The sequence below is a fragment of the Alligator mississippiensis genome, chromosome 3 (genome assembly GCF_030867095.1).
Source record: "Alligator mississippiensis isolate rAllMis1 chromosome 3, rAllMis1, whole genome shotgun sequence".
NCBI classification, from domain to species: Eukaryota; Metazoa; Chordata; order Crocodylia; family Alligatoridae; genus Alligator; species Alligator mississippiensis.
Genome location: NC_081826.1, coordinates 94,448,135 through 94,476,067, shown reverse-complemented (window position 1 = coordinate 94,476,067; position 27,933 = coordinate 94,448,135). Strand labels below are relative to the sequence as shown.

Below are 27,933 nucleotides of genomic sequence, written 5' to 3'. Positions count from 1 at the left end.
TTCAGCACCCATTCAACTCAAATCTCTATACAGTTAAATATCTGCTCAAGTTCCTTGCTGAAGCAGACTTAAAAATTAAAATAGTGTTGGTTAATGACACTATTTTCAATAACATGAATAAATGCTAAGACTGGACACTGATTTTTTAGTTTATCAGCAAAGTAGAAGTGAAAGGACTTTATTTATTTTTATGATCTATTTATACAGCATTATACAAAGAAACACAAACTTTTGGGCCCAAGTAGAACAAATCAATTCTTGAGGGGAATAACTCTAGGCCCTTCACACCTGTAGCAACTCCAAAGCCAGAGAAATTGTATTCGTATTTCTTTCATAGCCTCCCATACCAACCCGGAAACTCCACTAATGTGCTCTCCTGACTCACAATTTAGGAAACCATTGAAGAGATTTGATTAATAGAGGGGAAAGAGGCACCAAATCACTTAAAGGGATGCTTCTGAAGATGATCAAGTTCATATGCAGGAAGCATATTAATGCATATTAATTCACCAACTGCTGAAGCTTCCTTAGCCTGACGAAGGGTTTTTGAACCCGAAAGGTTGCTTAATAACTATTCTCCAACCATTTGGTTTGGTCTAATAAAAGATATCAAATTCACCCAAGGAACCTTGTCTGCCTATGCAGGAAGCATGCATACATGTACAGTGGAAAATAAATGGTTACATGATTACTCTTTCAGGAGAGTAATTAGCTTTTTAAATAAGTTTGCATGCAAGTGATGGGCCTTTGTAATGGGATATTTGAAGTCCTTTTAATAAAAATACCCAAAAAACAGATTACCAAGATTAACAGAGTTCTTGTCTTGCTGCAACAGAGTTTAAAATAAGTCAATATAAGATCAGAGGGTGCAGTAAGTTTAGAATATTACGCCTTGTCTCTCAAGCTCAGAACTTAGTTTTGATAACAACTCTCAAAAAGCTCAGTGTCTTGGGGGGAGATCAGTTTTCTGGTAGGTGAGCTGTTTTACCAGGAGCATTCTCTCTGCAGTAAGAGTTCAGGGAATACATATTCTGTTAATACTACAAACAACTCGAGCAGGTGTTTTACACTAAATGGTGCTCCCCCAATAAAGATACTTGTTATGATGAGTCATTTCTGATGTTCTGAAATTAACTTAGTTTTGTTTGTTTTGCGGTTCCCATCATTATATTTCAGCCACAAGAGGTCAAAACTATCAAATGACAATGGGCAGGTGGTATAAAGCATTGGTATGGTTAGGCTATGGTTAGGTTACCAACCTGTACTAACATTAAACCATGTCATAAGCATTAATAAAAACTGCCAGCTCTCAGGTACTCTTATTCAGATTTAACATAATACAAAGAGCAAAATATTTATAACCCAATGCAATAACGGTTTGATTTCTGTATGTAGAGCTCAAATGTTTGTGAAGACTATAAACATTATTTTTTAATTTGTCCGATTGCTGGAACATGTCAAAATGCTCTGTATTGCAAATACTGTTATTACATCTGCAGTACTTTTTTGACATGGTATAGGGTGTTATTCACACTTTTTTGGTGCCCCTTTCCTTTTCAGTATCTAAGAAAATCACCTACTCTAGAATTATTTTTCAGTGTTTCTATCCCTTTTGTAAGATACCCATTTCCCCAGTTCTCAACTCCATATGTCCAATTAAAAGTTTGCTTGAACAAGAAAATTGTTTTCCAGTCTGTAGCTAATCAAGAAATTATTCTTTAACAACTCAGTTGTCCGCCCCCCCCCCCCCAACTTCTATCATCTTTCTCTTCCTACTTAATGACTTGAAAATAACTTCAAGATAGCTAAAAAGCAAGATGCCTGATAACAAGGGAAAATTTTACACACAAAACTTATGCCCAAGTATTAAAGATTCTGACTTTTCATTTACATACTCATACCACATATATGGTATGAAGTACAATAATCAGATACAGTTAGAAATTCTCTGAAAGTCTTAAATGGCAATGAATATTTTAGGTCAAACAACTACTGTTGATTTTATATAAGCACATTCAACAGAATGACAGTTAGACTTCTACCTACAAATACATGAAACCTATCCTTGAATCAAAAACAAATTTATTTTTTATGGAGGGATGGCAAGAGATAACTATGGGAAAGGTAAGTAATTTCAACCAAAACAAATAAACTGCTCATCTAGTTCCTTCCATGTTTTAAGCTTCTTTGGAAGTGGGAAAAAAATTCTAGGCAGATGCAAGGTTTTTTAAATGGTGTGTTAGCTGCATATGAAAATACCCTAGAGAAAACTACTATGCCTCTACCCTGCTTAGCAGAGAAAACTACTAAGCTGTAAGTGGAGCATTTTGCAGCATCTGGGTGCTCTGCAGAATTGCTGGGGACCTTTCCAGAGCAGTTTCTCTGGATTTCATCCCACTTCAATTCCATCAAAACTTCCCACTGGATTGTATGACAGCCCACCTGACAGGTTACTGGGGAGGCCAAGCTCCCGTGTCCTGCATGGCACACCAGGCAGAGTGCTTAGGACCAGGGCTTCCCGATTACCATACACCCAGCTCCCTAAATTGCCTAGCTTACTGGTTGTCTCTTCCTGGATTATTCTAGTATTAAAGCAGTCAACTCCCCAGGTAGCTAAATTCCTTGCTGTTTAGCTAAACGGTGCCTCTATGCTTTGAAACAAGCTTAAGAAATTTGGTTCCTGTGCCAAATTGCATCAAGGATGTAAAAATGTGGCCAAATTATAACTCCCTGAATAGTCACATTTCTCACAAGCTCAGAGATTTGTTACGTTTTGACACACAAGTATCCAGAGATTTCATCTGCTCTATCCCCAAATATTTTCTGCCTACTGACCCAGCTAAACACACACTTCTTATAAAGCAACTGAGCATGTTTCAGCCCAAGGAGGCACAGACAACAGTTTACACTGTAAACTGTTATTCCTTGTCCACCAAGGGGCCACTGTAATACCAGGTCTGAGAGCAGGGAAGACACCCTGGGTAGAATTTTATTACCCTTTGTGCACCTAAATGACAACACTTATTTAAATGACCTTTCTGGCATTTGTACATGGTGCGCAATTCTATTACACACACAACGTGGACATATAAGCATTCACGTGGCTACTATATATGGTCAGTAGGCTACACATGGTGAGCATGTTACGCAGCTACCTGCATACACGTCACAATTCTGCCTGACAACCCATGACTAGTGGGTATTAGATGTTAGAGGAGGAGAAGGAGGACCCTCCCATGTTTTTGCCCCAATAGCTGAGTGGGCTGAGCATCTGCCCAGGAAGCATAAGACTCAGGGGATTAAGGCCTTCTTCACCTACATTTCCTGCTTCCCAGCACAGTGTTACAACCATCATGCCAGAGACTAGGTATTATTATCTAGTGTCTTCATCAGCTCTTTTTTGGGAGGAATGCTGATTTGGGAGATGCGTGTGAGATGCGTGTGGCTAGGAGGAAAAAAAAAAAAAGCCAGTGAGCATGGCTCAGTGAGATGGATATTGTTTTGGCCTTCCTGTTTTGGGTTTTTTCCAGGACTTATGCTCAGGTACACATGTTGATAGCTGCATACCCACTAGACCGGGGGGGGCAAAATGCAGCCCGCAGGTTGGATGTGGCCTGCCAGGCCATTCTATCTGGCCCACGAGGCCCCTAAAAAAATGTAGAAAAGTAATATATATCTGCCCCTGGCTGTCTGTCATGCAGCCCTTGATGGCTTGCCAAAACTCAGTGAGTGGCCCTCTGCCTGAAATAATTGCCCGCCCCTGCACTAGACCAGTATACAGCTTACTGAACATCCAGAGCAGTCATGTGGAGGCTTACATGGTAACTGTTTAAGTTCAAAAAAGTCCTCTAATACAGCTGGGAAATTACCATTTAGATGCAGAAAGAGTAACAACTGACCCAGTTTTTCCTCTTAATATTCTCCAGCAAGTGTCCAGGCAGAAGGGGAAGGATATTGCCTGCCTGGAAAATAGAGGGATGAAAAATGAGCAGATAAGAAAAGAAGAGCTAGTGATAACAGAGGACTGGGAAACGGATACAAGTAGGGAAAGAGAAGCAGAGATAGGCTAGGGATAAAGGCAAAAAGGATCTATGATCACTGGAGGACAGTCCCTACAGAACCTGAAACTGCACCCAGGACTCTGTCAATCCATACACTCCTCTGCTATCTGTACATAGCTATGAAATTCACCATCAAGGTTGTATTAGTTCCCTCTAGAGTCTGATTAATAAATTCTACTATTGCTGTTAACCTGTTAATTCAGGTGACAGAAGTCTATATTATAAACGTAACTATCTAAAACCTGCTGATGCTGCAAATTCAAGGCTAGAACAACGGCAAAGAATAAACTGTGTTTACATGTTTGTTTGTTTTTTTTAAGGAAAATTAGATTAAAATAACTTAAATAAAAGTTAGAGTGGCAAAGTTGAGCATTCACAAGTTAAGAAGTGACAGAACTGAGGTTCTCTGTACAGATTTAATGACGTTAGTATTGTGAAGATAAACTCAGAAATGTTTGTGAATGTCATATTGCTGTTAAGGGACAATTCTAATATCCAGGAGGAGAATAAATAACTATTTGGTCACTGCAGGGTTTGAATGTTGTGTACTACCTACAACCTGTAGCCACACACTAAGGCAGAATCCTATAGGAAAAAAATGTTTGTAAGTCACACAGATAAAGACTGTATCAGAATACCTATTCACGGGGCCCTGGAGTTAGGGATGTATACGTAACCTTGATTCTGACATTCCAAAACTGAACTCTTGATTTCATAACCTTTAATATTATGTTAAATGTAAATACCCGCACCTCCCAAGTAATTTTTCAATAGAAAGGCAAAGCACCAAGGAATCTGATGAAGGAATTCACCATATATCAGCAAAAAGATAATTCTTAACAAATGTTTTTCAATGTGATTTTATAGGTATACTCAAGAGCTCCTAGGTAAATCATATCAAACACATGATAATGATAACAGTGTAATTTTGAGGCTGTAATCAGTATTGGAGTTTCCTTCTAATTTCCAAATGTATATAATCAATGTGTTTCAAAAATGTAAAACTAGTTTTTTTCTTCTATTTTGTTTCTATATTGAATTATGTTCTAAATGACCATCATTTAAGGCAGGCCTCAGTTGCTGAGTAAGTCACACTTTAACAACTCACTACATTTCAAACGGGAAGTCTACAAAAGATATTCTTAATATATGGAGAAATAACTAATTCAACTCTCAGATAAAGTTTGACAAGCTATATACATTTTCGACAACATCCCCAGAAAAAATATTTGCATTACCTCGGTCAGCTTCAGTAGGCCCTGGCTAAAAATACTGGCTCAACTGCCAGCCCTGTGGTCATAGGTTTCCAAACAGGAATACAGATGAGAGATGAAGACATGCCAGTAACACTGTAGTGTTAGGTGACTGATGATACCAAAGATGAAGCAGCAGTTAACTCATAGGGAAGCAAGACAAACACATGATGCGACAAACAGAGTTGATGGTGACCTGCCAAGAGGAGTTAGTAAGCTGAATTCACTGCATCTATGTAAAATATCAAATACTACCATAACATCCCGATGGTGTTATCTCAACAATCAATGCACTTAGAATTTTTTCTACTCGATATTAGCAGCTCTACCAGATTATCTCTAATGCCAGTTATGCAACAAATACTGTTAATACAATTTAAGCTCAGCTATTAGATATTTTATTGGGTTAGAATGTACATTAACATAGCTGGTTTATTCTCTCATAACAATGATATGCATCTTTCTATCGTGTATAACAAGGAGAATTCCTCAGGATTAGCAAATTTCTAGTACTATAAACTTAAACTTAATTAATTAATAAGCAATACCGCTTTGGCAACGATTACAGAGCAGCATATAGCTTGCTCTTGAACAGAACAGCAACTCAATCCAAACAATAAGCTTCCCAAAGCAGGACATTAATATTGTACCACCAAGATATGCAGTCTTGTTTTTAAAGGATTATTCTATTCCTTGGCACCATTTACTTAAAATAGAATGTTTAATTTGGGAGAGCTGATGTTTTTTGTTATGTGGTTACACGTGAGATCAAAGAACCAGCACCTACTCAAGAAATTTCTGATAAACAGTTCAAAATACACTTCATGTATTTTGACATGGAGTCAAGGGAACTGAAACCAAAAAATATTCTCTCCCATCTAGCATCTTCCTCCTAGTATAATGAACACATGCGTGAAATCAGCTTAATTTGATTTTACTGTTATGCTATTTCTTTGATGGCTGATTTCAGTTTTCTATAGGAAAGCTTTTATACTTTCTTGTCATTCTTGTCATATAGAAATATCACATTTGTAACCTTATCCTCTCTGAAACAGCCGTTTGGGCTTTTTAAAGTCGTGCAAGGAAATTAAAGAAAAGGAACAGATGGATAAGAGCTAAACCAGCTTATAACAATTAATCATATTAGACAGGCATTTTGATCCATGCTAGAAACACAAAATTAAAAACATATTGCTGGTTGCATTTTTGGTTTACTTACCAGATTTGTAATCTAATTTTCTTTCCTCTTAGCTCTACTGTTTTGATTTTAAAATCAACACCTATAAATAAAATACAGTAAACAAAAAGGAGGAATAAGCAGCAAAAGCAATGAGGCCATAATTTAAAGTGATTTTTTTGTACCTGTACATGTAATGTTATGTTAATTCAGTCATAGCCCTTTGAACAAGTTGTGAGATTCACATCACTGCTGGCCAGCTTGGGGAACTGACAAGGAATGGAGAACAGTTGACCTGTGTACCATGAGCTATAGCCTTACACTGCAGTAGTTGAAAATGTTTCTTAACCTCTCTTTCATCCGTAGAAAAATACAGTAAAAGAAAAGATAGTGCATGGCTTTTTCCGTATTCACATGTTATAACAACAGTCATATAGTACATTCTAATTAGGATTTCATCACACACCTCTCCTGTGGCACAAAACAGAGCAAGACCTCTCTGCTTGTTTTGCTGTCTGTAATGGGTGCAACACTTAGTCATTATTTCAGGCTTTATTTAAAGTGTTTTACAAAACACTAGACAATAAAAAGGCTTGAGTTCTTCATAACCCAACATGGATGAGTAATTTTTATATCAATGCTTTCCTTAGAAGTTCTTCAATGTATAACTACTTCAACATTTGCTGTGGTCTGAAACATATCCTATCTCTATTCAAAACACCTTTGGGTTTGAAAAATAATATTATTTTTGGTAAGTTAAAATATTCCAGCTTTAATTTTTGTTCTTAAAATGCATGCAGAGGTAAATGTGTCCATACTCTGTGGGTAACATCTCACACATCCACTGCTAGTTTAAATATGAAGCAGGAACTTAGAACTTTTAATAAAACTAGATGGCCCTTTTTCCAGTTTCAAAAAGCATGCGAAACATTACTTAAAGGGAAACGACCTTATGCAAAGTAGTACTGCAGGATAAATTTAAAATTACAGAAAAACAGACAAGCAATAGACAGTAGAAAGTACATTACCTGTCAACAAAACCAAAGTACACAAGAATGTCCCCTCAATTACTCCAAATACCCATGGGTATTTTGTACACTTTCCTGTCTATGTTTTTTAAACCTATTATTTAACTTGTAGAGATATTTTTCTTCAGATCTTTCTAAAAGCCACTCTACCAGCAAATACTGTATTTATGAGATAAAAGATAAGAGGAGATTGGCTGAATTAATACAGTTCAACTAACACAGATGTGTAGAAGTTTACTATGTGGGGAAACCTTTTTGGTTCTACCTACCAGCATAACTTAGGAGGGGGAAGGTGAAAAATGAGGAGAAAAATATTTTGAAAAAACATTTTTTGGGGGGCTGTATTAGCTAGGGGCCCAGGCCTTGAACCATAAACTTTTATGGAAGAGAAGAAAATCTGGCCCATACATTTTTCAGACACTTTTCAACTTAAGCACACTAGAACATTTTAAAACAAGCTTTAAATAGCAAGGCCTGAAAATTACTTACATTACTGATTTGAAATATACTTTACAGTTGAAAGCTTAAGAACCTTCTGTAAAGATGATTTTATCAACAACAGGTAGAAAGAACTGTGACTAGGCAGGCAACAAGCTGGGGGCCATCAGCAATCATTTAAAGAACAGAAATTCCTCTAAATAAACAAACCACCTCTGAAAGAGCTCTCCTTACTCAATTTACTTGCTTTTAAAAGTTATTTTGTTCTCTTACTGAAAACAACCTTGAATCTTGGTTCAGAAGGGCATGTTATAAGTCTAATAAATAAACAAACAAATAATCCCCTTTCCCATTCTTTGTAGATATTGACATTAATATCCCATTTAAGATGCTTATTCATTCAACCATATCTATACCCCTTTCCTACCAACTTTTTCCTCATTTGGAATGCAAGCACCAGATATCTGCACATCAGACTTAAAATAATGCTTCTTCATTTAAAACCTTGAGGTCCCGCATTCTGTTAATTTCCAAAACTGTCCAGTTTGCCTTTCTGATGTTCAATACCCTAGTTATAGACCTATTTTAATTAGCCCTGCAAGTTAGACTGAAAATAACTCTCTCTTCCTTAAGCATTGGTTTTCATTGGTCACTTGAAACCAATAATTTTATCTTATTAAAAAAAAGTTGTACTCCACTGTTTTATATAATTATATATCTTATATAATACAGCTTCCATTATATTACATTATACTAGTTAAAGCCTCTGATAACCATATTAATATCTTCTCTACTATATTCATATCCAAGCCTAGAACCTGGGACGCTATAACAAATATACAACACAATCTCATTGTGTTTTCTTTTATTTGTTGGTTTATAAGCACATGGAAATAATGAGGAGCAAATTTGAAAACAACCTTGAAATTAAGCATGGCTGTAGCAATTTGCATATAGTACCCATGCATTAGTTCATCCAGAATTGATACATGTTACCTTTTTTTGAAACTGCTGTAAGTTTTGGCATAGGTACTCCAAAAACACACTTTTGAGCAGCACTTTGGCACCTACCTGTATATAATATAAAATATTCATGATATTAGTCCAAAGCCAAAAGGCTCATGATTTACCACATAAATCAGGTAACAGAATCAGAGTTTCAAGCCCCACAGCTCAGCACTGGTCAGTATGTGTATGTATTCCGGATACTCCCCACAAAGATCCACATGCTAAATTAGCCCCACTCAAGACTGGAACCAGGTGTTCTCATCACAAGTCCTGGGATGCTCCAAAAATGTATATGCAGATGGGGCGCAGGGCAACCTAGTCTGACTTCACCTCATGGAGGGTGGGACCACACTAATCATATGTGCCATACTGAGATAGGGGGTGACAGAGTGATTCTGGGTGAGCTGTATGAAATGCAGTGGCCCATCATGACTTGAAAGAGACATAAATGAGAGGGACTGCACCTAATGGGCACTGCCATATGTCTTCTTCAGATGGGCTACATTAACCTATTCTTGTGGTAGGTTTCAATCAGCAACTTTACCCATGTGGGCCATGCACGTTACAATCATGCTCAGTGCTGGCTGCATTTAATCAACTTCATACTTGGTTTCGCCTGCTGAGCACATGCTGCTTTTGGCAGCAATTTAAAGATAGGCAATGTATTTGTTGAGATTTCTTTGTATGTGTTAGTAAGGTGAGAGGCTTTTTTTCTAATGCCAATCAGGGTAAAAATCTCATCTTGTATTCAAGTAAATATGGTACTTTATTCTTTCTATTCCTCTCTTTAGACTAGCTGCTCCTCTGTTCTTCCATGTAATCCTAATGTATGATCTTGCCCGTTTCTCCCCATCATGCTCAAATAAAAGCAAACAATTAATAAAAAGCTTCCTTAGTAAACTGAGTAATTATGAAATGGAATAAGAGAATACCATAACAGACTAAGAGATTAAATTTAACCTCTGGCTTTGCTGGGACTAATATGTGCCATATACCAGCAAACTGAAGCAGAACCAAAAAGCTAATAGATTACAAAGATTGTTTCAATGAAAGTACTATGTCAACAGCAGTCTTATTAAAAGAAAAAAAAGAGGTCCTTTCATTGATCATTTCACTGCAACAGTTTCTGAAGAAGTGTGAAGTTCCAAAAAACTATTTCAGTAACATAGATATAAAAAAAACTCTAGAACTAGGCAAAGGTGGTTCAATTGATTTAATTAGTTATAACATAAGACACCAATGCAATGCTAAAGGCATCACGTCAGCGAATGGATGAAAAAAAATTGGCAGCTTCTTTCCTGTGCATAGTCACACAAAGGCCTTAAACATGCAATGTTGTATCACCACCCACCAGCATCTACCACATTAATAGTAGAAGGCTCTGCGGTAGCTTCTAAATTTACATACAATTCAAAAATGAGTATTTTGAAATCCAGTGGAAGTTTCTGCATAAAGCAATTCTAGTTTTAATTTCACAAACTCAGCCGTCTTTCAAATTCAACAGTTAACTCTGATATTTATTACAGATGTTCTCAAAATAAAAATGGGGATTGAAGGAACAACCACCCATTCTGCAGATGAGTCTGAAGAGTAGGGTGGGAGGATTTGTCAGGCTGCTCCTCTGCCCAGCTCCTGGTCACTAAGAGGAACAGCAGCCACTCCTTGCTCCCCGTCTGAGGACTGGTCAGCAGGCTTTGCCTCACTGCTCCCCACGCTTTCCCTCGACCAGAAACACCCAGTTTTGGGAATGTGAGAAGAGCAGAGCAGAGAAGAGGGGGTGGCTGCAGGCTGAATGCTTGTACTGTTCCCTCTCAGAAACATTTCTAGTGGTACAAGTTTTCCGCTGCTAGAAATAAATGCCTGTTCATGGCCTATGTTACGCAGCATGTTACTGACAGCACCACAGGCAACGTGAAAGTGGGAAGCAATGTTGAAGGCTCTTCCTTCAATATATTAATGTTTTCAAGGCTTAGTTAGGTAGGGTATGTCCCAATGAAATCATATCAGCAGGAAAAAAAACTGTACTGTTCAGAGTGCTCCTCCCAAGACCCGAAAAGCTGCACTGTATCTCAGCAGGGCCTTTATCAATGTAATAATTTACTGCAAGGTTATCAAGAGTAGGTATGCCAATGTGACAGTCCAGTATTTAGCAATGACAATACTCAAACTCACAGAATCAAAAGAAAGTAGGGCTGGAGGGGACCTCAGGATTTCCACCAGTTTTTATTACTTGACCACAGGACTACATTGGGTAACTGGAAGATATCTGGACATGGATGATCTTTCATTTAAGCTGCACGTAATGAAAAATCATACAGAATTTACATTTCATATTGCTTTGAAAAATTTAAAAAGAAATCCAATGAAACAGGGCCAGGGCAAATATTCTGGTCATGTGGTGCTTTTCAGTTTTTCATACATCTGTGTGTTTTACTAATTGGTGTAAAGGTAACTAAGTAGGTAATATTAGTATGATACTGAAAGACACAGTTTTAAAGGACACATTATACCAACACTAAACAAACTGCTCCAGTTCAGAAAATAATCTAGCATCTCAGAAAGTGTATGTGCAGGAATTTACTATGAATACATTAGTTAAGCTCTAGATAGGGATAAATGAGGGAGTATGGTGCATGTTATTGGAAAACTGTTTGAGAATGTCCCATGTAGTAGATAGATTAAAGCCAAAGCCTGACACAGAATAAATTAAAATGTATTTGTCTAGCTTGGGCCAAGAAATGAAGGGTTATCAGACAAGCCACGGCCTGAAAAACATGACAAGAAAGAGAACAGTTTCTCTAGATGAAGTATGGCAATCTGTTTAGTGTTACAAGAAGACCCTCTCATGTTAAATGTTTACTGTTTAAGGTTTTCAGTAAAGGTGAATAATGATGGGCAGATAAAAGACGTAGTAAAGAATGGGGCAAGAGGAGTCATCATGTGACTTTAAAGTAGCTAGAACTTGCTAATGCCAAAGTTTGGGAAGGAAAGGGAAAGCAGAAACAAAGCAGAATAGTCCAATAAAGATAGATTTGATTAGATTAATTTTAAAATGTTTCTCAACTACTCATGCAAAATCAAAGATGTACAAATCTTTCAGAGAATAAAATAATTAGGCCACCTTTAAAGGAATGCAAATCAATTTTAAAACAACTTACAGTACATCAGCTACCCTAGAGTAACTGTCCTTTATTTTATTTATTTATTTTTAACACAAGAGTATATGGAAGGTATCTTATTCTACTTTCACTGAGGAGTAAACACCTCAAAGTGTTTAAGGTACAAAGTGTACCCATTTGCTATCACCACAAGAGTAGCTGATTTACTGTTAAGTCACACCACAGCATAGCTTTCAGGAATTGAGTAACTTGTTCATGTAAACACATCCTCTGGGATAGCCAATCCAGCCCTCCTCAGAGCTATTACCCCTAACAGGGAAATGTGCCATAGTCGCAGTAAGAACTGTTCTCCTATTCCTGAAATGCAGCAGGTGGCCAGAATGGGCTCAACCAAATAAGCACAGGGACAAAGAGAACTCACATAAGAACAGCTTACTCACATAATCACACAAGAGTCACGATTGGGAAGAAGTTGGGAGGTTGGGATCCCTTATTGTCTCCTTGCAGTTAGGGTTAAACAGGTTAATTAAAAAAAAAAAAAAAAAAGATTGCAGGGTGCAACTCAAATAACACATTTAAAATAAACAACAACACTCACATTTTCCTAAAGAAATCACCTTGGAAAGCTACAGGACATTATTCTTTGATGGCTGTGTATGCTAGCCTAGACATTACTAAAACTTCCCATCACTGTTACAACTGTTCAACTTCAGTAATACAGTTCATAAAGTAATGGCTATCAGGATTTAAACTATCAGTCTCTTTAATCTTACCCAGAGATCTAGAAGACACAGCAGTTAATACACAATTTGTTACCAGCATATGTCCACTACTACCAGAAATCATGTTAACAGGCACAAATAAACTGTTCAGTTGTTAAAAAACCAAACAAGAAACAAACAAACAAAAAAACCCCAAAAAGCTGCGCCAGATACTCAATACTTTGAATACAAAACCTAACATTTACACACACACACAAACTCTCACACACTTTCCTCAAGAGCATCTGTCATGATTTCAGAGCATTTTGCTCAAGAATTAGGAGGTCTAGCCCCAATACTGGCCACATTCCAAGTTAGGCGTCTATGTTTTTCAATATAATTATATTAGAGGTACACCAATACATTGGACCAATATAAAGAAAATTGTCTATATTAGATATTGGCCTGATGGAACTGATAATTTGGCTGATAAATGCCCGTGCTGTGTGCAGCCGCAGCGCAGAATGGAGCAGAGCCGGCAGCACGGAAGCTGCTTCCAGCTGGTAAGTCGGAAGGGGAGGGAGAAGGAAGGGGCATTGGGGGGGAGGGGCAGATCAACGCCCCCCATGGTGAGGGAGGGGGCAGGTGCTGCTCAGCCGGGGAGGGGAGGATGCGGGACTGAGGCACGGCTCGTGGGGTGGGGGGAGGTGTACCCCTGGATCTGAGCAGCGCGGGGCAGATGGCAGCTGTGGGGTTGAGCTGGAGTACGGGGCAGGCTTTTCTTGCCAGGGGCAGGGCTTGGAGTGGACTCCAGCAGTGCTGAGAGGAGGCTGCAGCCACCCCAAATTTCACTGCAGCTCCGCTCCCACCACCACCACCACCTGGGGCAGCCCTAGCTCAGTGCCCCACCTCCACCCAAACAACAGGAAAAGCTGTGGCTGTGCCAGGCTGGGAGCAAAGCTACAGCAGTATCTGGGGGTGACTGCAGCCTCCTCCCAGCACTGATGGAATCAGCTCCAAGCCCAGTGAGAAGAGCCCCATGCAATGCCAGCTCCATCCTGCAGCTGCAGCCCACCCTGCACCATGCAGATGCAGGGGCACCCTCCCCACCCAAGCCCTTGCCCTCCCAGGGTGTAAGCAGCAGTGGGAACTGCCCCTACCTCACGAGCTGCACCTCTGTCCCCCAACCGGGCAGTCCCTGCCCTCTCCCTCACCGCAGGGGGTGTTGATCTGTCCTCCCGCATGCCCCTTGCCTTCTCCCTCCCCTTCTACCACACCGTACTTACCACCTGGAGGCAGCTGTAACAGATATGGGATAGGTATCAGCTGATATGCCTCCTTAAATATCTGCTATCAGCCCCTAAAATCTCTTTCGGTGCATCCCTAAATTATATATTAATTTCTTGTCCTAGATTGTGAAAAGTTGCAATGTGCTGTTAAGCAGCCACCATTGTTCTACCTGAGGGAAACTATTATATTTTGACTGCAAGTGAAAAATTCTAAAAGATATTTTATGAATATTTCAGAACATTTTGCAATCAAAGGCCCTATACAAAGATGATCTCATTACTGTAATGAAAGTTATTGTGAACCACAGGTAACAACCCAAATTCAATCTCCATACCCATGCTTTCCATTCACCCATTCACAGGTCCTAAAAACTTCAGGTTTCTGTAGGATGTACCATACACTCTGCTTTTGTTAACTGAGTGTCTAAACTTTCAAACAGCAGAGATAAAATGTACATCTATGAAGTGTCAGAACACACAGATGATCGTCAGTATCTCAGCTGTTCACAGGCTGGACTGATTATGACAGCTGCATTCTACTCTGCTTTCAGATCTAGGTCCTTGATAGGCACTATCAGAGGGCTCTAAACTTGGGTTATTTTATTGACGTGTTGTCAGATATGTAACAAATATGGGCCACAAGTTTTTTAGGCTGTCCCATAGTACCAACTTAACAAGATAAGAAATATTTTCAAAGAAAACAAGTTGTTTTGTGTACTTGCTTAGGGGCCATAAAGCTTAATTCCCAAGTTAGACTCTCAAACATTGCTATATCAGTAGACAAGGGACAGTTTCACTGTGCTATTCCGTACTAGCACAGAAAGTAGAAAAAACAGTAGACAAAAATCATATTTATAATAATTTTTTACCTTCTGGGTAGATAGAAATAAAGTTAACATCATAAAACTCATACACCACTTGGCTTTAAAACAAATGGTGACAACAGCTAGTGCTAATTAACCTCTCTGAGGTAAGCATGCCACTGGCTGCTTTGTGGGCAGATACTTAGCAAATGGGTACAGCATATACCATGAGGGAAGTTAACTTTTTTTTCTGCTAATGCCTATTTGCCAGCATACAGAGTCACGCTGCTTTTTTAATGCATTATCTACATGCATTTGGTTATCAAACATCCTGCTTGACATATTAACATTGGTACCAAAAAAATACTTTATGGAAATGAAAAATGCCTCCAATAATCAAGCTTAACCAAGTAAATTTACTAGTATGTAAACATTGATGATTTTTTCATTGAGAGAGGGCACTCATCCACTGCAAATCTTCTCTGAATACACAGAATTGAATCTCTTTGCTCAGAGCTACAATCACATCAATTATTGGATAACCCAGGACCAAGAACCCTTTATACTTCCCTGTCATAAAACAACAGCCATCACAAAAACACCCCCCATCTTCTCAAGCTAAGAGTAGGAGAACCAGGAGAACTATGTCCATTATATGCACACACCCCTCTCCACCCCCACACCCCTGAACATATACATCATTTCCATCAGGCTCTGATCTGCAGCAGTGAGATGTAATACACTTCTATTACCTGCTGCTTTAAACTACATGGGGTGGAAGGATGCAAATTTGTACACTTTAGTTCTGAAAAAAATGTTATCATCAATACAGATTGCCTAATTATCCAATGCCCAAACATTTACAGAAACAGGATAGGAGTCAAAGGAACAACGTCAACTAAATCAGTTGTAGTTTTAGTTAAAAGTTTTAGCCCTGAATCCTGGCAATGTCTGTCATTTTCCAATTAAAAAACAGGATTTCTCTCATTACTTTGTGAAGACTAGACAACTGAATATAGAGGGGAAACAAACACCAAGAATTCTGTCAAACAATTTTGTCAAATGTACTAAGTTAATACATTAAATGTTAACTGATTTTATTTGCTAGCTTTTTTTAGGTGGAACTTATAGCAAGACTGCTTTGCTAATACCTTTTACTGAACCATCTGTATAGTGGGGCCTGCAGAAGGCTATTTTCCCCAATTCCTCTCCCATTTATACAGTTGAAACAGTAGAAGATATTACCAAAGATGATATGCTTCTTGCATACTCTCTGGACCATCACAACTACTACAAGTGTTTACCCCTACTGCATCATTTCTGATGTCAACAGTAATCATACCCCAAAACAGGCAACACGAAGCCCAATAGCTCCTATAAAATTAATCTTCGGCTACAAAAGTTCCCTAACTTTACAGTTGAATAGCACTTTCAAGATGTGAATAGTGAGAGCTCGGGTAGTACTTTAAATCTGCTTATATAACAGTTTTCTGCCTGTTATCCTGTAACATTTAAGCATTTTCTGACTGAGTTTGCAGAAAGACAGCACCAATTTCTGCTGCTCAGAGCAGTGGTGTGAAATTAACAAGGCAATGGTCAGTTTTACTGTTGCTGTTCTATACTAGTACAGAAGGTAGAACAGTAGACATATTAACATTTAAACATATTTACAGATCACTTTTCACCCTCTAAATAGATACAAATACAATTTATTAAGTTATCCTTCGTAAAAATATTAATTATGGGTAAGCTGCCAATGGCCGATCAAAATTTGTTTTCATTTTAATACAGCAGAACAGATCTCTTGGTCTAAGCATGTTTGATTTTGCATGCATTACAGTTTCATACGCCTGATTAATACTGTCGTAAGGTAGAAGAGATTTTCAGTGCCATCTTACAAAGTGAAATATAAAGACAGAAATGAAAGCTAGCTAATTTAAAAGAATACCATAAAGCTAATAGCACTTGCAGTATGGCTTCCTAAAAAGACGTTTACATATATAAAAATCAACAGCTATAATTAAAGTAGATATTTTGTTAAACTTTTTTAGAATAAAGATTTTTTTTCCTGTATCTGGTTATATAGATTACTTTGTGGGGGAAAAAAAAAAGGTAAATCTCAGATTTTAACAGTATTTTAGCAATAAATTGTCATTTTTTAGCTAATATAAGTTTTATGCTATAGTTGGTTACTGAAATATTGTCCATGATATGAAACAGCTGACCACAAAACTAGGGAACAGCTGAATGAGCAGCCAGAAAGGATGAACAACTTAAGTTTTCAAAGTCAATAATCAAATGGCCAGATGGTTCAAACAAGTCGTACATGGACCTTTAAAACACTTTGGCTAAACCAAATGTGTACCAATGATGCTATTTGAAAGGTCTACTGAAAACTTACATTTGGACTGACACTGTGAATGTGATTTTCAAGAAATGGGAAACTAAAGAAAAAATTAAACTTGCTTTTTACAAAAGCAGCAGCAGAAATCTTAGGCTGAACTATGCTGCTAGAAGATGAATCTAATATTGCTTTCATCTCTAATTTCAATTATTTGAAGTTAAAAATAACTTAGCCTTAAGGAGATTTTTTTTGAGCACTTAGTTTTGACAAGATTTTTCCTGGATTAGAGAGAGGTAGGACAGGCAGGATAACACCCCCCCCCCCCCCCCCTTAGTGACTAGCTCATTAAGAAATGCATAAGTTTTCGAAGGAACAGACTAGTTGGTCAAGACTTGAAGTTGCCTAAGAAAACCTATGCATTTCTGAATAAGTTAGTCTCTATGGTGCCATCCTGCTCTGCCTTTCCAATATTAGTGAAGAAAAGGCTCTGGTAAGGAAGCAGGACAGTTTGGAAAAATAAACATCATGTACTTTACACTAAACAACGTTCCTATGTTTTTATGATTAAACAATAAATGCTTCAAAATACATACTAGGCTTTTACAGAAACAGAAATCTCACACAGAAGTCTACTATGGGAAGGCAACCACACTGTGACAATTTAGCTTAAGCTTTTTCCTCACATATTAATATAACAGCTCATATAGTCATCATCAATACAGCATTCTGGCAAATTTTACACCATGCTAACTAGGGCCACATACAAATGTTCTTTTCTAGCAGGAGAACATTTCCACGGCTAGAAATGATTCCAGGAGAGGAAGCAGTACAGGCATTCAGTCTGCAGCCGCCCCATCTCTCCTGCTCTTTGCACCTTCCCAAAACTGGGGTGATCTTGGTCTAGGGAAGATGTGGGTTGTTCCAATCCTCTCGTTTATGGGGCAACTGGAGCAGCAAGGCATTGGGGAATCCAGTGTGAGAAGCAGGCAAGGGGTGCTGCCTCTGCTTGGCCACCAGTTAGTGGCTGGGAATCAAGCAGACTGAGCAGCAGGACAAAACTCACTGCTCACTTCTCTCTCCAGGGGCTCCACAGGGAGCAGGAAGACAAGAAGCTTGCTTGCAGCTCCCTCTGCTCAGCTCCCAGGCACTGCAAGGCAAGGGAGCCTTTCCCTGTGGCTCTTCTCTGGGTCCCCAAGGAGAGAGCTGCAGGAAAGCATACATGCAATCATTCTCCTGGGAGCAACTTCTAACTGGCTGGAATCAGATTATTTTTCTTCCAGAACCATCATTTTTTGTCTGGGAGAAACAGCATGAATGCTTGTACAACTGGTGGTTTCTACTAGGAGAACAAACAACAATACCCCTAGTAGAAACAGAATGTCTGTATGTGGCCTAGATCTGCATCTGGAAGATAGCATTTAGGGCTCACTTTCATTTTTAAATGGCAGTGCAAACATATACCTTGAACTTAACATGGGAATTAAAGGCAGTGTGGCTTCATAACTGATATTTGCATATATAGAGGCAAGATTATTTGGGTAGATGTGATATCTTTTATTAGACCAACTAAATAGTGGGAAAAAGTGTTCTCTGGAAGCTTTTGGGCACATACACCCTTCTTCCTTGTGAAGTTTCCACTTCAGACAGCAACATTTGATATCTTCTATGTTGCTGGAGTGTTGGCTGTAGCTGTGTTCATCTAAGGACATAGCCAGGCAAGGTTTGTGCCTGAAAGCTTGCAAAGAACAGTTTTTCCAACTATTTAGTTGGTCTAATAAAAGATGTCACATCTACCCAAAGAACCTTGCCTGGCTATGCTAACACAGCTACAACCAACAACCCTGTAACATGTATGAAGAACACATTTCTAACCAAGGATTTTTGTGGGTGATACTGGATCAGCTGCATGGTTGGGAAAGATTTAGACACGGTGACTTGAAGAAGAAAACACTGCATTTGAAACTGGTCTATCATAACCATACAGTTGATCCAATAAAAAATATCACCCACAAAAATTCTTGCCCCTCTCATACTTCCTGGACCATCAGAACTACAGCATCACTCAAACACTACCATTTCTAAACAAAATATTTTTGTCAAAATACTCAGAATTCCAATATAATTTGCAACCTTAATATTAAGCAGCAACTAAAGAACCACTACCTTCTTATTTGACATATACACCATTCTGAACAGCAACATTTGTTGTTCATTTGATACCAATGCCCAAAATTAGAAAATATTTTGGTACCAGCATGCTCAATAACATGTTATTCTCTAGTCTTTGCTACCGGAAGCAAACCCCCACACAGCATTTTAGGTATATCGCATACCATGTGGTGTAATTGATGTGGAGCTGAAGTCCAAAAGATTATTTTTGAAAATCTCTAGGGAACTAATGTATTTTGGGGAGAGATGCGTTTTTGTTGTACAGTTTATAATTTATAGTTGACTGCCCTCCTACTTGTGTGTTTGCAAATAAACACAGATGTGTTAACTTTTCAAATTATTAACTTCTGCTTTGCACCAGGAAGGGTTTCTCCCCTGCTCTATGCACCAGCACTGTTTGTTCCTAAGAACCTCAGTAAGGGCAGAGGGTAGCCTGAAACTTCTAACAGAGCTTGGGTACCCAAAGATTTACCAGGAACGTTTGCTATCCTTTCACTGTCAGTCAGGAGCCCCAAATAACCCGCGAAGTCTTACTTAAAAAGAGTTAAAAAAAATTGTTTTCAAGGCTGGTTTGTTTGATCTATGCTACTATCGCTAATAGCTACACTGTATATAAAAGGAAGTATATGGTTGGAGTGAGATCATTAAGAGCAAATTAAAGTGAAATTTTATTCTAGTTCAATTTCAAGTAAAACTTTGCATTGAGATGATTATATGCCTTCCCCTCCATTACTTAAAGATTCTCCAGCTACTTATCTCTCTCTTCTCAAACTAAGCTCAAAACGCTTAAATCACAGAACCACCCCACCAGTTACAGGACTTTCACTTCAGCTTTTAACACACTCCCAGGCTGCACTTCCCAAAAATGATGCGACTAGGAGTAAAGGATCGCACGGGTCGGACAGAATGGCCTGGTGGGCCGCATCTGGCCCCTGTGCCACATTTGGCCCACCCCGGTCTAGGATTACTCTGAATTTACTAAATGACAAGGGATGGATTTATTCCTTTACTGTCTTTTTGTCCATATTGAATGCTTTCTGCTCTACATCACAAAAGTCTAAGGAGCTAGTTCACCAGGTCGTTAACCAAGCTTATGAAAAGCTCTGTTTTACTAATTCAGGGATTTCAGGGTTTTTAACAGTTCCCAAAAGGTCAAGTTTCCATGACTGAAGTTTTAATGTGATGGTTTTACTTCCACAACAGTTCAACTTATATCTTAGAAGATGTCATTTCCACCTGCCAATTCCAAGTCCATATATTTTTAGACCAAACATTACAGTATCTTCCGCCTATCACCACACTGCCATTTACTATTTCTTGTTTTGCTAAAATTAGGAGCTGAATCCCTGAAATTAGTGTTTTCCTTACCTAGCAGCAAAATGACAACTAACTGGCCTTCAAAGCACCACTCCATCTCCCCCTCCACAGATCATTTTCCCCCAAGATGTCCGTCACGAGCTTGAAGGGCCACGCAGGCTTTTCTTGATACTCCAACCCTGAAAACACCAGGCAGGCCCAAAGCACTGGGAAGCAAGTTTGCATTTGCAAACACCTGCCACGCGGACACGAACAAAGCACCGAAGAGCGCAGATGCCACTTCCACTACACGCAGGATCATGGTCTACAGTAGCATTTCCCAATGCGTAGGTTGCAAGAACACATGAAAGTCACGAACAACCTTTAAAAACGGATCAACAAACTTTACTTTTTTAAAAGGAGAAAAATTTGGGAAACGGTGGCTTTTCCCTTGCAGGCTGGCAGAGCTCCAGTCTCCAAGGGGCTGCTTGGGACCCTCCCTGCCCCACACACCGTGGGGCTGGGGGCAGAGGGCTGGGAGTGAGGGGCACTGGGTCGAGACTGGCCATTGATGCTTACAAATGCATTACAAAAGGTTGAGGACCACTGGTCTCCCCAAGCCAAAGGCATCTATCTCTCCACTACTGCCGGATGGTGGCACCTCTGGGGGTAGGACAACACCTCCCTCCCGGACCCCACAGCTAGGACCAGGAGGACGAGACGGCACCTGCAACCCACCTGCTTGTGGGACGAGTGGGGAGCACCCCCTGCCCTGCTCCCAGGGGAAGGAGCCACCCGCATAAACCGCAGGTGGGAGCTGTTGCCAGTGTCCTAGGGCGCTGCTGAGTGGACCACGGAGAATTTCCAAGCCCCGGGTGCGCGGCCACGGGGCTGGCCCCTGCCCACCCCCGCCAGGCTGCAGGGCAGCGGCCTCACGACCAGGGCTGAGGGGCGCCCTCCTGCCCTCGCAGGGACAAGGGAGCAAAGGGGGCGGGGAGGGGGGGCATCTCTCAGCCCCCCCCGTGGGAGCCGCAGGGTCCCGAGAGCAGCGGCGCTCCCAGGACGCACGAAGCCCCCGGCGCCCGGCGCGGCTCGTACCCACGGTGGACTTGCAGGCCTCGCAGAAGGTGTCGTCGGTGAAGCGCTCCATGAGGCTGGTCTTGCCTACGCCGCGCGAGCCGATGATGATGACCTGCAGCTTGAAGTCCGCCGGGCGGGGCGGCTGCTTCCTGCGCCGGGACTGCGGCCCCGACAGCGCCGGGGACCCCCCAGCCGAGCCCGCCTCGGGTCCCCCCGCGCCCGCCCTGCGCTGCAGCCCGCCGCCTGGCTCCATCCCCTCATGCGGCTCCTGCGGCCCCAGCCCCGGCCTCACGCACTGCCCGGCCCGGCCCGGCCCGACCGGAACGGCTGCTCCGCCGCCGCCGGCCCCACAGCGCCCCCTGCCGCGCCGGAGGCAGCCCGCGCCCGCGCCGGAGGACGCCTGTGACGTGGCGGACACAGCGGGGGAGGGGCGCTGCACCCCGCGGGCCGGGCAGGGCCAGGACAGCCCCGCTCAGCCCTGCTTACATACAGGCCCAGGAGCAGCCCGGCCAGGCTTCGCTCGGCGCCCCAGGCAGCGCGGGCAGGCATAGCCTGCCTTGTTCAAGCCAGGGCTCGCGGTCTTCCATATCAAATCATTGCATCGGACGCTCAAAACCGACCCTGTTCTCTGAAATACTAGTGTGCGCAGAAAGATTCCGCAAATAAAAGCGTGAGGGAAGGATTTGGACACAGAAAAATGACAAAGAAATGTGTGAGGGATGGATTTGGTCTGAGAAATGCCCAACTCCAGAACTCTTGGTTTGGAGATGATGCCTGAGAATGGGGTCAAAGTTGAAGCATTTCCTTCCTTCGAGGCAAGCAGTCATAAGAAAGTGCTGATAGCAAACCCAAAAGTTGGTTTGGCCTCGTGTGGGCTAAGATCGACTGTAGTCACTGCACTGGTCTGATACCCAATCTGAAATGGATTTAAAATGGCACCGTGTAGTAGTGGAGGGTGCAGCCCGGCCCAAATGCAGGCAGGAGTCCCTGCGAGAGCCTTGGAGTTAGCTTTTCTGCAGAGCTGCTGTTTAGCCATCGGTCCCCAGCCTGTACTGGTGCATGGGATTGATTTGTCCAAAGTGCAGCACTTTGCACTTGTCCTTACTGAACCTCATGAGATTTCTTTTGGTCCAATCCTCCAATTTGTTGAGGTCTCCCTGAATCCTAGCCCTACCCTCCACCATATCTACTACTCCCCCCAGCTTGGTGTCATTTGCAAACTTCCTGAGGGTGCACTCCATCCCATCGTCCAGGTCATTGATGTTATAAAGTATATCAATGTAACTATAGCCACACTATTAAATTTATCATTTAAATTATTTTGTAGATACAACCAAACACCAAAGGAGGAGATGAAGGAATAATGTTTTTATTGGCATTTGGTTTTGTTTTGTTTATTTTTAGATTTATGCCCCACCCTATCCAAAAGGTTCAGAATGGCTTTGATTGGCAGATTCACTGGGTGCCAAAACGGTCACTGGAAATCCTAAAAGATGATTAAGTTTTGTTTTATGACTAATAGATGGTTCCTCTTTTCAACATAAGGAACTCTCTGGGCCCTCTGTAAGTATGAAATAGATCACAGCTGTTTGTTTATTTCAGTTTTTACTTTATTTACTGTTTTATTATACACTAAAACATTTAAAATCTCTGAAACTCTCCGAATCAATTCAGAGGATTCTGATTCAATTCGGAGAGATTAAAGGGTCCTCTGATTCTATTCAGATTCAGAGATTTGTCCACCAAATCAGGCCGAATCTCTGCTGAATCAAATCAGGGACTGAAGCTTCGCACAGCCGTATTGCCCAGCCAGTCAGCCCCAAGCCTGTACTGGTGCATGTGATTGTTCTGTCCTAAGTGCAGGACTTTGCACTTGTCCTTTTTGAACCTCATGAGGTTTCTTTTGGCCCAATCCTCCAATCTGTCTAGGTCACTCTGAATCCTAGCCCTACCCTCCAACGTATCTACTACTCCCACCAGCTTGGTGTCATCTGCGAACTTGCTAAGGGTGCCATCTTCCAGCTTACTGATAGAGACAGTGAACAAAACTGGCCTCAGGACTGACTCCTGGGGTATTCCACTTGATATTGGCTGCCAACTGGACATTGAGCCATTGATTACTACTCTCTGATCCTGATGCTCCAGCCAATTTTCTATCCACCCTGCAGTCCATTCATCCACCCATACTTCCTTAGCTTGCCTGCAAGGATGTTGTGGGAGACCATATCAAAAGCCTTGCTAAAATCAAGGTACACCACATCCACTGGTCTCCCCACATCCACAGAGCCAGTCAATCAGTCAGCAATCAATGGCCTGGAGGCCAGCTTTGCCTATGCCAGGGGTGGGCAAAATACAGCCCGCAGGCCAGATCCAGCCTGCGAGGCCATTCTATCCGGCCCACGGGGCCCCTAAAAAATTTAGAAAATTAATTTTCATCTGCCCTTGGTTCCTGTCAAAAATGATAGGAACTAAGGGCAGTAGGACCCAGGGGAAGCCCCGGCGTGCTCCCACAACAGCAGGGCCTGCTCCGCCCTGCCTGCCCAGCCAGAAGCCCCAGCCAGGGCTTCTGGCCTGGGAGCACGTGGCTGCCCCGTGCCAGAACACAGGTAAGGACGAAGGTGGGGGGAGGGCAGGGGAGGACCCTGGACAGGGAAAGAGCCCAGGGAAAAGTGGCCCGGTGGGGGAAAAGTGGCTGAGCCTAGGTGGGGGAAAGCAGCCCCTCACCTGCCCCATGGCTGGTGCCCCACGCTGCAGCCACTCGCAGCCCGCATGGGGCTGCCTGTGACTGCTCTGGACAGCCCTGCAGGCTGCGAGCAGCTGCAGCAGGGAGCACCAGCCATGCGGCAGGGGCCACTTTTCCCAGGGCTCCTTCCTGGCGCGGAGGAAAGCAGCCCCCCCCCGGCCATGTGCCGGCACCCCATGCTGCAGCCGCTTACAGTCTGTGCGGGGCTGTCTGGAGCAGACAGCCCCCGTGCTCAGCACCACCTTGTAACCTGTCCCCGCTGCCAGACTGGGCCCCACGCTGGCTCCAGGCTCACCCATCGGGGCTGTGCATGGCGACAGCAGCTGTGGCCCCCCTGCTTGCCATGCCAGGCAGTGTTTGCCACTGTTGCCTCTGGGTTGCCCAGCACGCAAGCTCCGGGAGGGCAGTGTTGGTATGGCAATGTGGTGGGGGGGGGCACAGCTGCTGCCGCCGACGGGCAAGCCCGGAGCCAGCTTGGAGCCCAGGCTGGCAGCAGGGCCGGGTTACAAGCTGGTGCTGAGTGCGGGGAAAAGTGGACCCTTGCTTGCCCCATGACCAGCACCCTGTGCTGTAGCTGCTTGCAACCCACATGGGGCTGCCTGTGCCTGCTCCAGACAGCCCTGCATGGGCTGCGAGTGCCTGCAGCAGGGAGAGCCAGCCATGGGGCTTTTTGCTGTGCTCAGCACCAACTTCTTCCCTGCTGGCAAGCAGGGGGTCGGGGCTGTGCACTGCCCCCTGCCTGTACCGCGGGGTTGGGGGGCACTGGGAGTGAGTGGGCAGGGAGCCAGCAGGAGCACCAGGCCTGCACCGGTGCCCCAGGGCCAGTGCTGGCAGGGCCCAGAGCAGGGTGGCAGGAGCACGGGGTCCCAGCTGGCAGGGGCTCTAAGGAGCCGGGCCAGCTCCCCCCTCTCCCTGCTGGTGCAGCCCAGCCCAGCTCCACAGACCCCTGCCAGCCTGTGCCCTGCTTTGGGCCACACCGGTGCTGGCCCTGGGACATTGATCCCAAGACATTGGGACATTGGTCCCAAGATGGTGACCAGGGGGCGGGGCAGTCATTTGTAGTGCTACAAAGTGTCTTGGCTATGCTTACCCCTTCTGCCCCCTCCCCCTGCAGTAGACATGGGATACTGTGTGCCAGAGAAGGGTCTTCCTCACATACTACTTTTATGGGTCTGAGTGCTTTCAGAACTGGCATTGTGTGCCTATCATATGCAAATTAAATTAATAGACAGTTTTCTGCAATATAATCTTTGGGTGCCATGAACTAGATTTCTTCTGTTTCTATCCTATGTATTACCTCAGAACACATATATTGCATCAGAGGTGTCTACACCCTGGGTGGTAACCAGCAGGGGCCAGGATGGCAGTGGCTACTCTATTACATTTCTGCATTGAATACATCATAATACACACACACACACACGAACACTTCAGACATTAAGCTATATTTTCTTGCTGGACAAGACAGTGTCTTTTTTAATCTGTTCAGAAACTTCATTAATACTATATATTTCAGAGTAGAGCAAAGGAAAGACTGCTTTCCTGTTACAATTACTGCTTTCTCTGTCCTTTGTGTGCAACATGCTCACAAGTACATGCTCTGTTCTATAAACTTCATTAGTACTATAGATTTCAACACTGGATCCTGCTTCTTTTGTGATTATTAAATATTGTTCCTTTGTAAATTTGAAACTGTTTTATAACCAGTATTTATTCCGAGCATTAGAACAACATTTTAATTTGTTTCTTTCCAGACTTGAATATTTGGCTTCTTGTATCATTAACTGAATGAACTAGTTTCCTGAGCCAGGAACGTCAATAGCTACCATATCCAGATTTGATGAAGTCATAATCTTGGACAATTTCAAGACACCATTTTTGTTTTTTAATATCTATTCTTTCCCTGTGAATTCAATACTAACATTATTGTGTCTATATTGTCTGTGTTGACAAATTCCACACATATATAGAACATTTATCATCCAATTTAACATGTCAGATTAAGTATGAATAAATCAAGAAAGAAAACAACAAAAAATTAAAATGTTTTTCTACTATAAACAGCCCTGCCTATTTTTATTGTGCTACTGACTTTTATGCAAAACTCCTGATTGATTTTAGTGGGGAATTTGTGTAAAAATTGCTGGCATGATATGGCCGCTTGGCTGTATGTTAAACATTTTGCAAAAGCAATACATTAAATGCAGGGGAGGGCTTTTCTGTTGGTGTGAGAGTTAGTGGATCATATTCTGACCACAGTAATTACTCCCAGATAGAACATGCCATCTAGATCCACATGCAGAATGGACCTTGAACACATTTATTACATTCTCCTTACAAAGAGTGCAGGAAAAAGCAGCAGGCATCCCATTCCTCCTCTTCCCTGGAATTATGGAGGCACCTCCACATGTGTAGGGAACCATGCATGAGGCATAGGTGGGCTGATGGGGAACAGATGGCACAAGGTTAAGGCAGGGGGAAGTGGAGCAGGGAGGAGGGAAATTCACACATACATGTGAGGACACTACCCTTTTTGTCCTCAACACAAACTGAATGCCTCTCTGCTGGAGAATGCCTTGATGAGGAATCCCCAAGAATAGGTCCTGGCATGCTGATTCCATTGGAGACAACCTGCAAGTTGCAGCAGGGCACCCAGAGATACAAACAACATCATACCCCTGACAAATCTGAGCTTTGGTTTCTTTTGTGGGAGGCAAACTGCTCCCCATCTCCCCACTGATAGAAACAATAAAAAACTCTTAGGGCGCATCCAGATGAGCGTGCACGTGCCTCTTGCCCCGCCTCAAACCCCTTTGAAGGAGGGCAAGAGGCACATACAGGAATGAAAAAATGCAGGGCAGGGAGAAAATTAGACCCCTGGATATCCAGGGGTCGAAACAACCCACTCTGCAATAGAGTGGAGCAAGGCATGCTTCAAGACCGTGCCCAGAGCCAGCAGGGAGTCAGTCCTCCAAAAGAGATGCTCTGGTTTCAGCCAGAGCGTCTCTTTGGTGCTCCTGCTGCCCCCGGCCCCTGGTGCTGTCCAAGGTAAGTGGGGGGAGGGGTTGCAGAGGGATATGGGGAGGGGGTTGGGTAGTGGTGGGGGTATGTCCTTGGGGCTGGGGGGGGTGATGACCTGGCCCAGATCCCTGCAGCTCACTAGTCTGGCTTTGCACTGGAGCAGGTAGCACAGCTCCAGGAGGCACGCACAGGAGCCGTGCCTCCCGGAGCCGCGTCACCCACTCTGGTGCAAAGCCGGACTAGAGAGCCACATGGGGCTAGGCCAGGTCCTCACCCCCCTGCAGGTACAGCGGGGCAGAGGTGGGAGCCAGCCCTAGGGCCTGGCCCAGCCCAGCCCAGCCCATGATGGCAGGACCCGGCATGGCACACGGTCCCCGCGTGCTGCATCAGGTCCTGCTGCCTG

General features: G+C 42.6%; 1 protein-coding gene and 1 long non-coding RNA gene across 3 annotated transcripts in view; one reads left to right on the top strand and one right to left on the bottom strand.

Annotated features, from left to right (window-relative positions):
- The window catches only part of RAB12 (RAB12, member RAS oncogene family), a 38,722-nt gene extending 16,630 nt beyond the window's left edge, over nucleotides 1–22,092 (bottom strand). The window contains exons 1-3 of one of the 2 annotated variants that reach the window (XM_059724236.1): nucleotides 21,785–22,092; nucleotides 6,534–6,594; nucleotides 3,870–3,962 (exon numbers count right to left, since the gene is read on the bottom strand). In XM_059724236.1, coding sequence (XP_059580219.1) covers nucleotides 3,870–3,962; nucleotides 6,534–6,594; nucleotides 21,785–22,019 — 389 coding nt within the window. In that variant the 5' untranslated portion in view covers nucleotides 22,020–22,092. The remainder of the gene's footprint in view (nucleotides 1–3,869; nucleotides 3,963–6,533; nucleotides 6,595–21,784) is intronic. The other variant, XM_006272266.4, reaches the window with a different exon arrangement.
- A 2,201-nt stretch (nucleotides 22,093–24,293) lies between these two features.
- Nucleotides 24,294–26,570, top strand: LOC132249090 (uncharacterized). The gene is made up of 2 exons (XR_009460485.1): nucleotides 24,294–24,372; nucleotides 26,264–26,570. It is a non-coding gene; the product is annotated as an uncharacterized LOC132249090 (long non-coding RNA).
- Nucleotides 26,571–27,933: the final 1,363 nt, after the last annotated feature.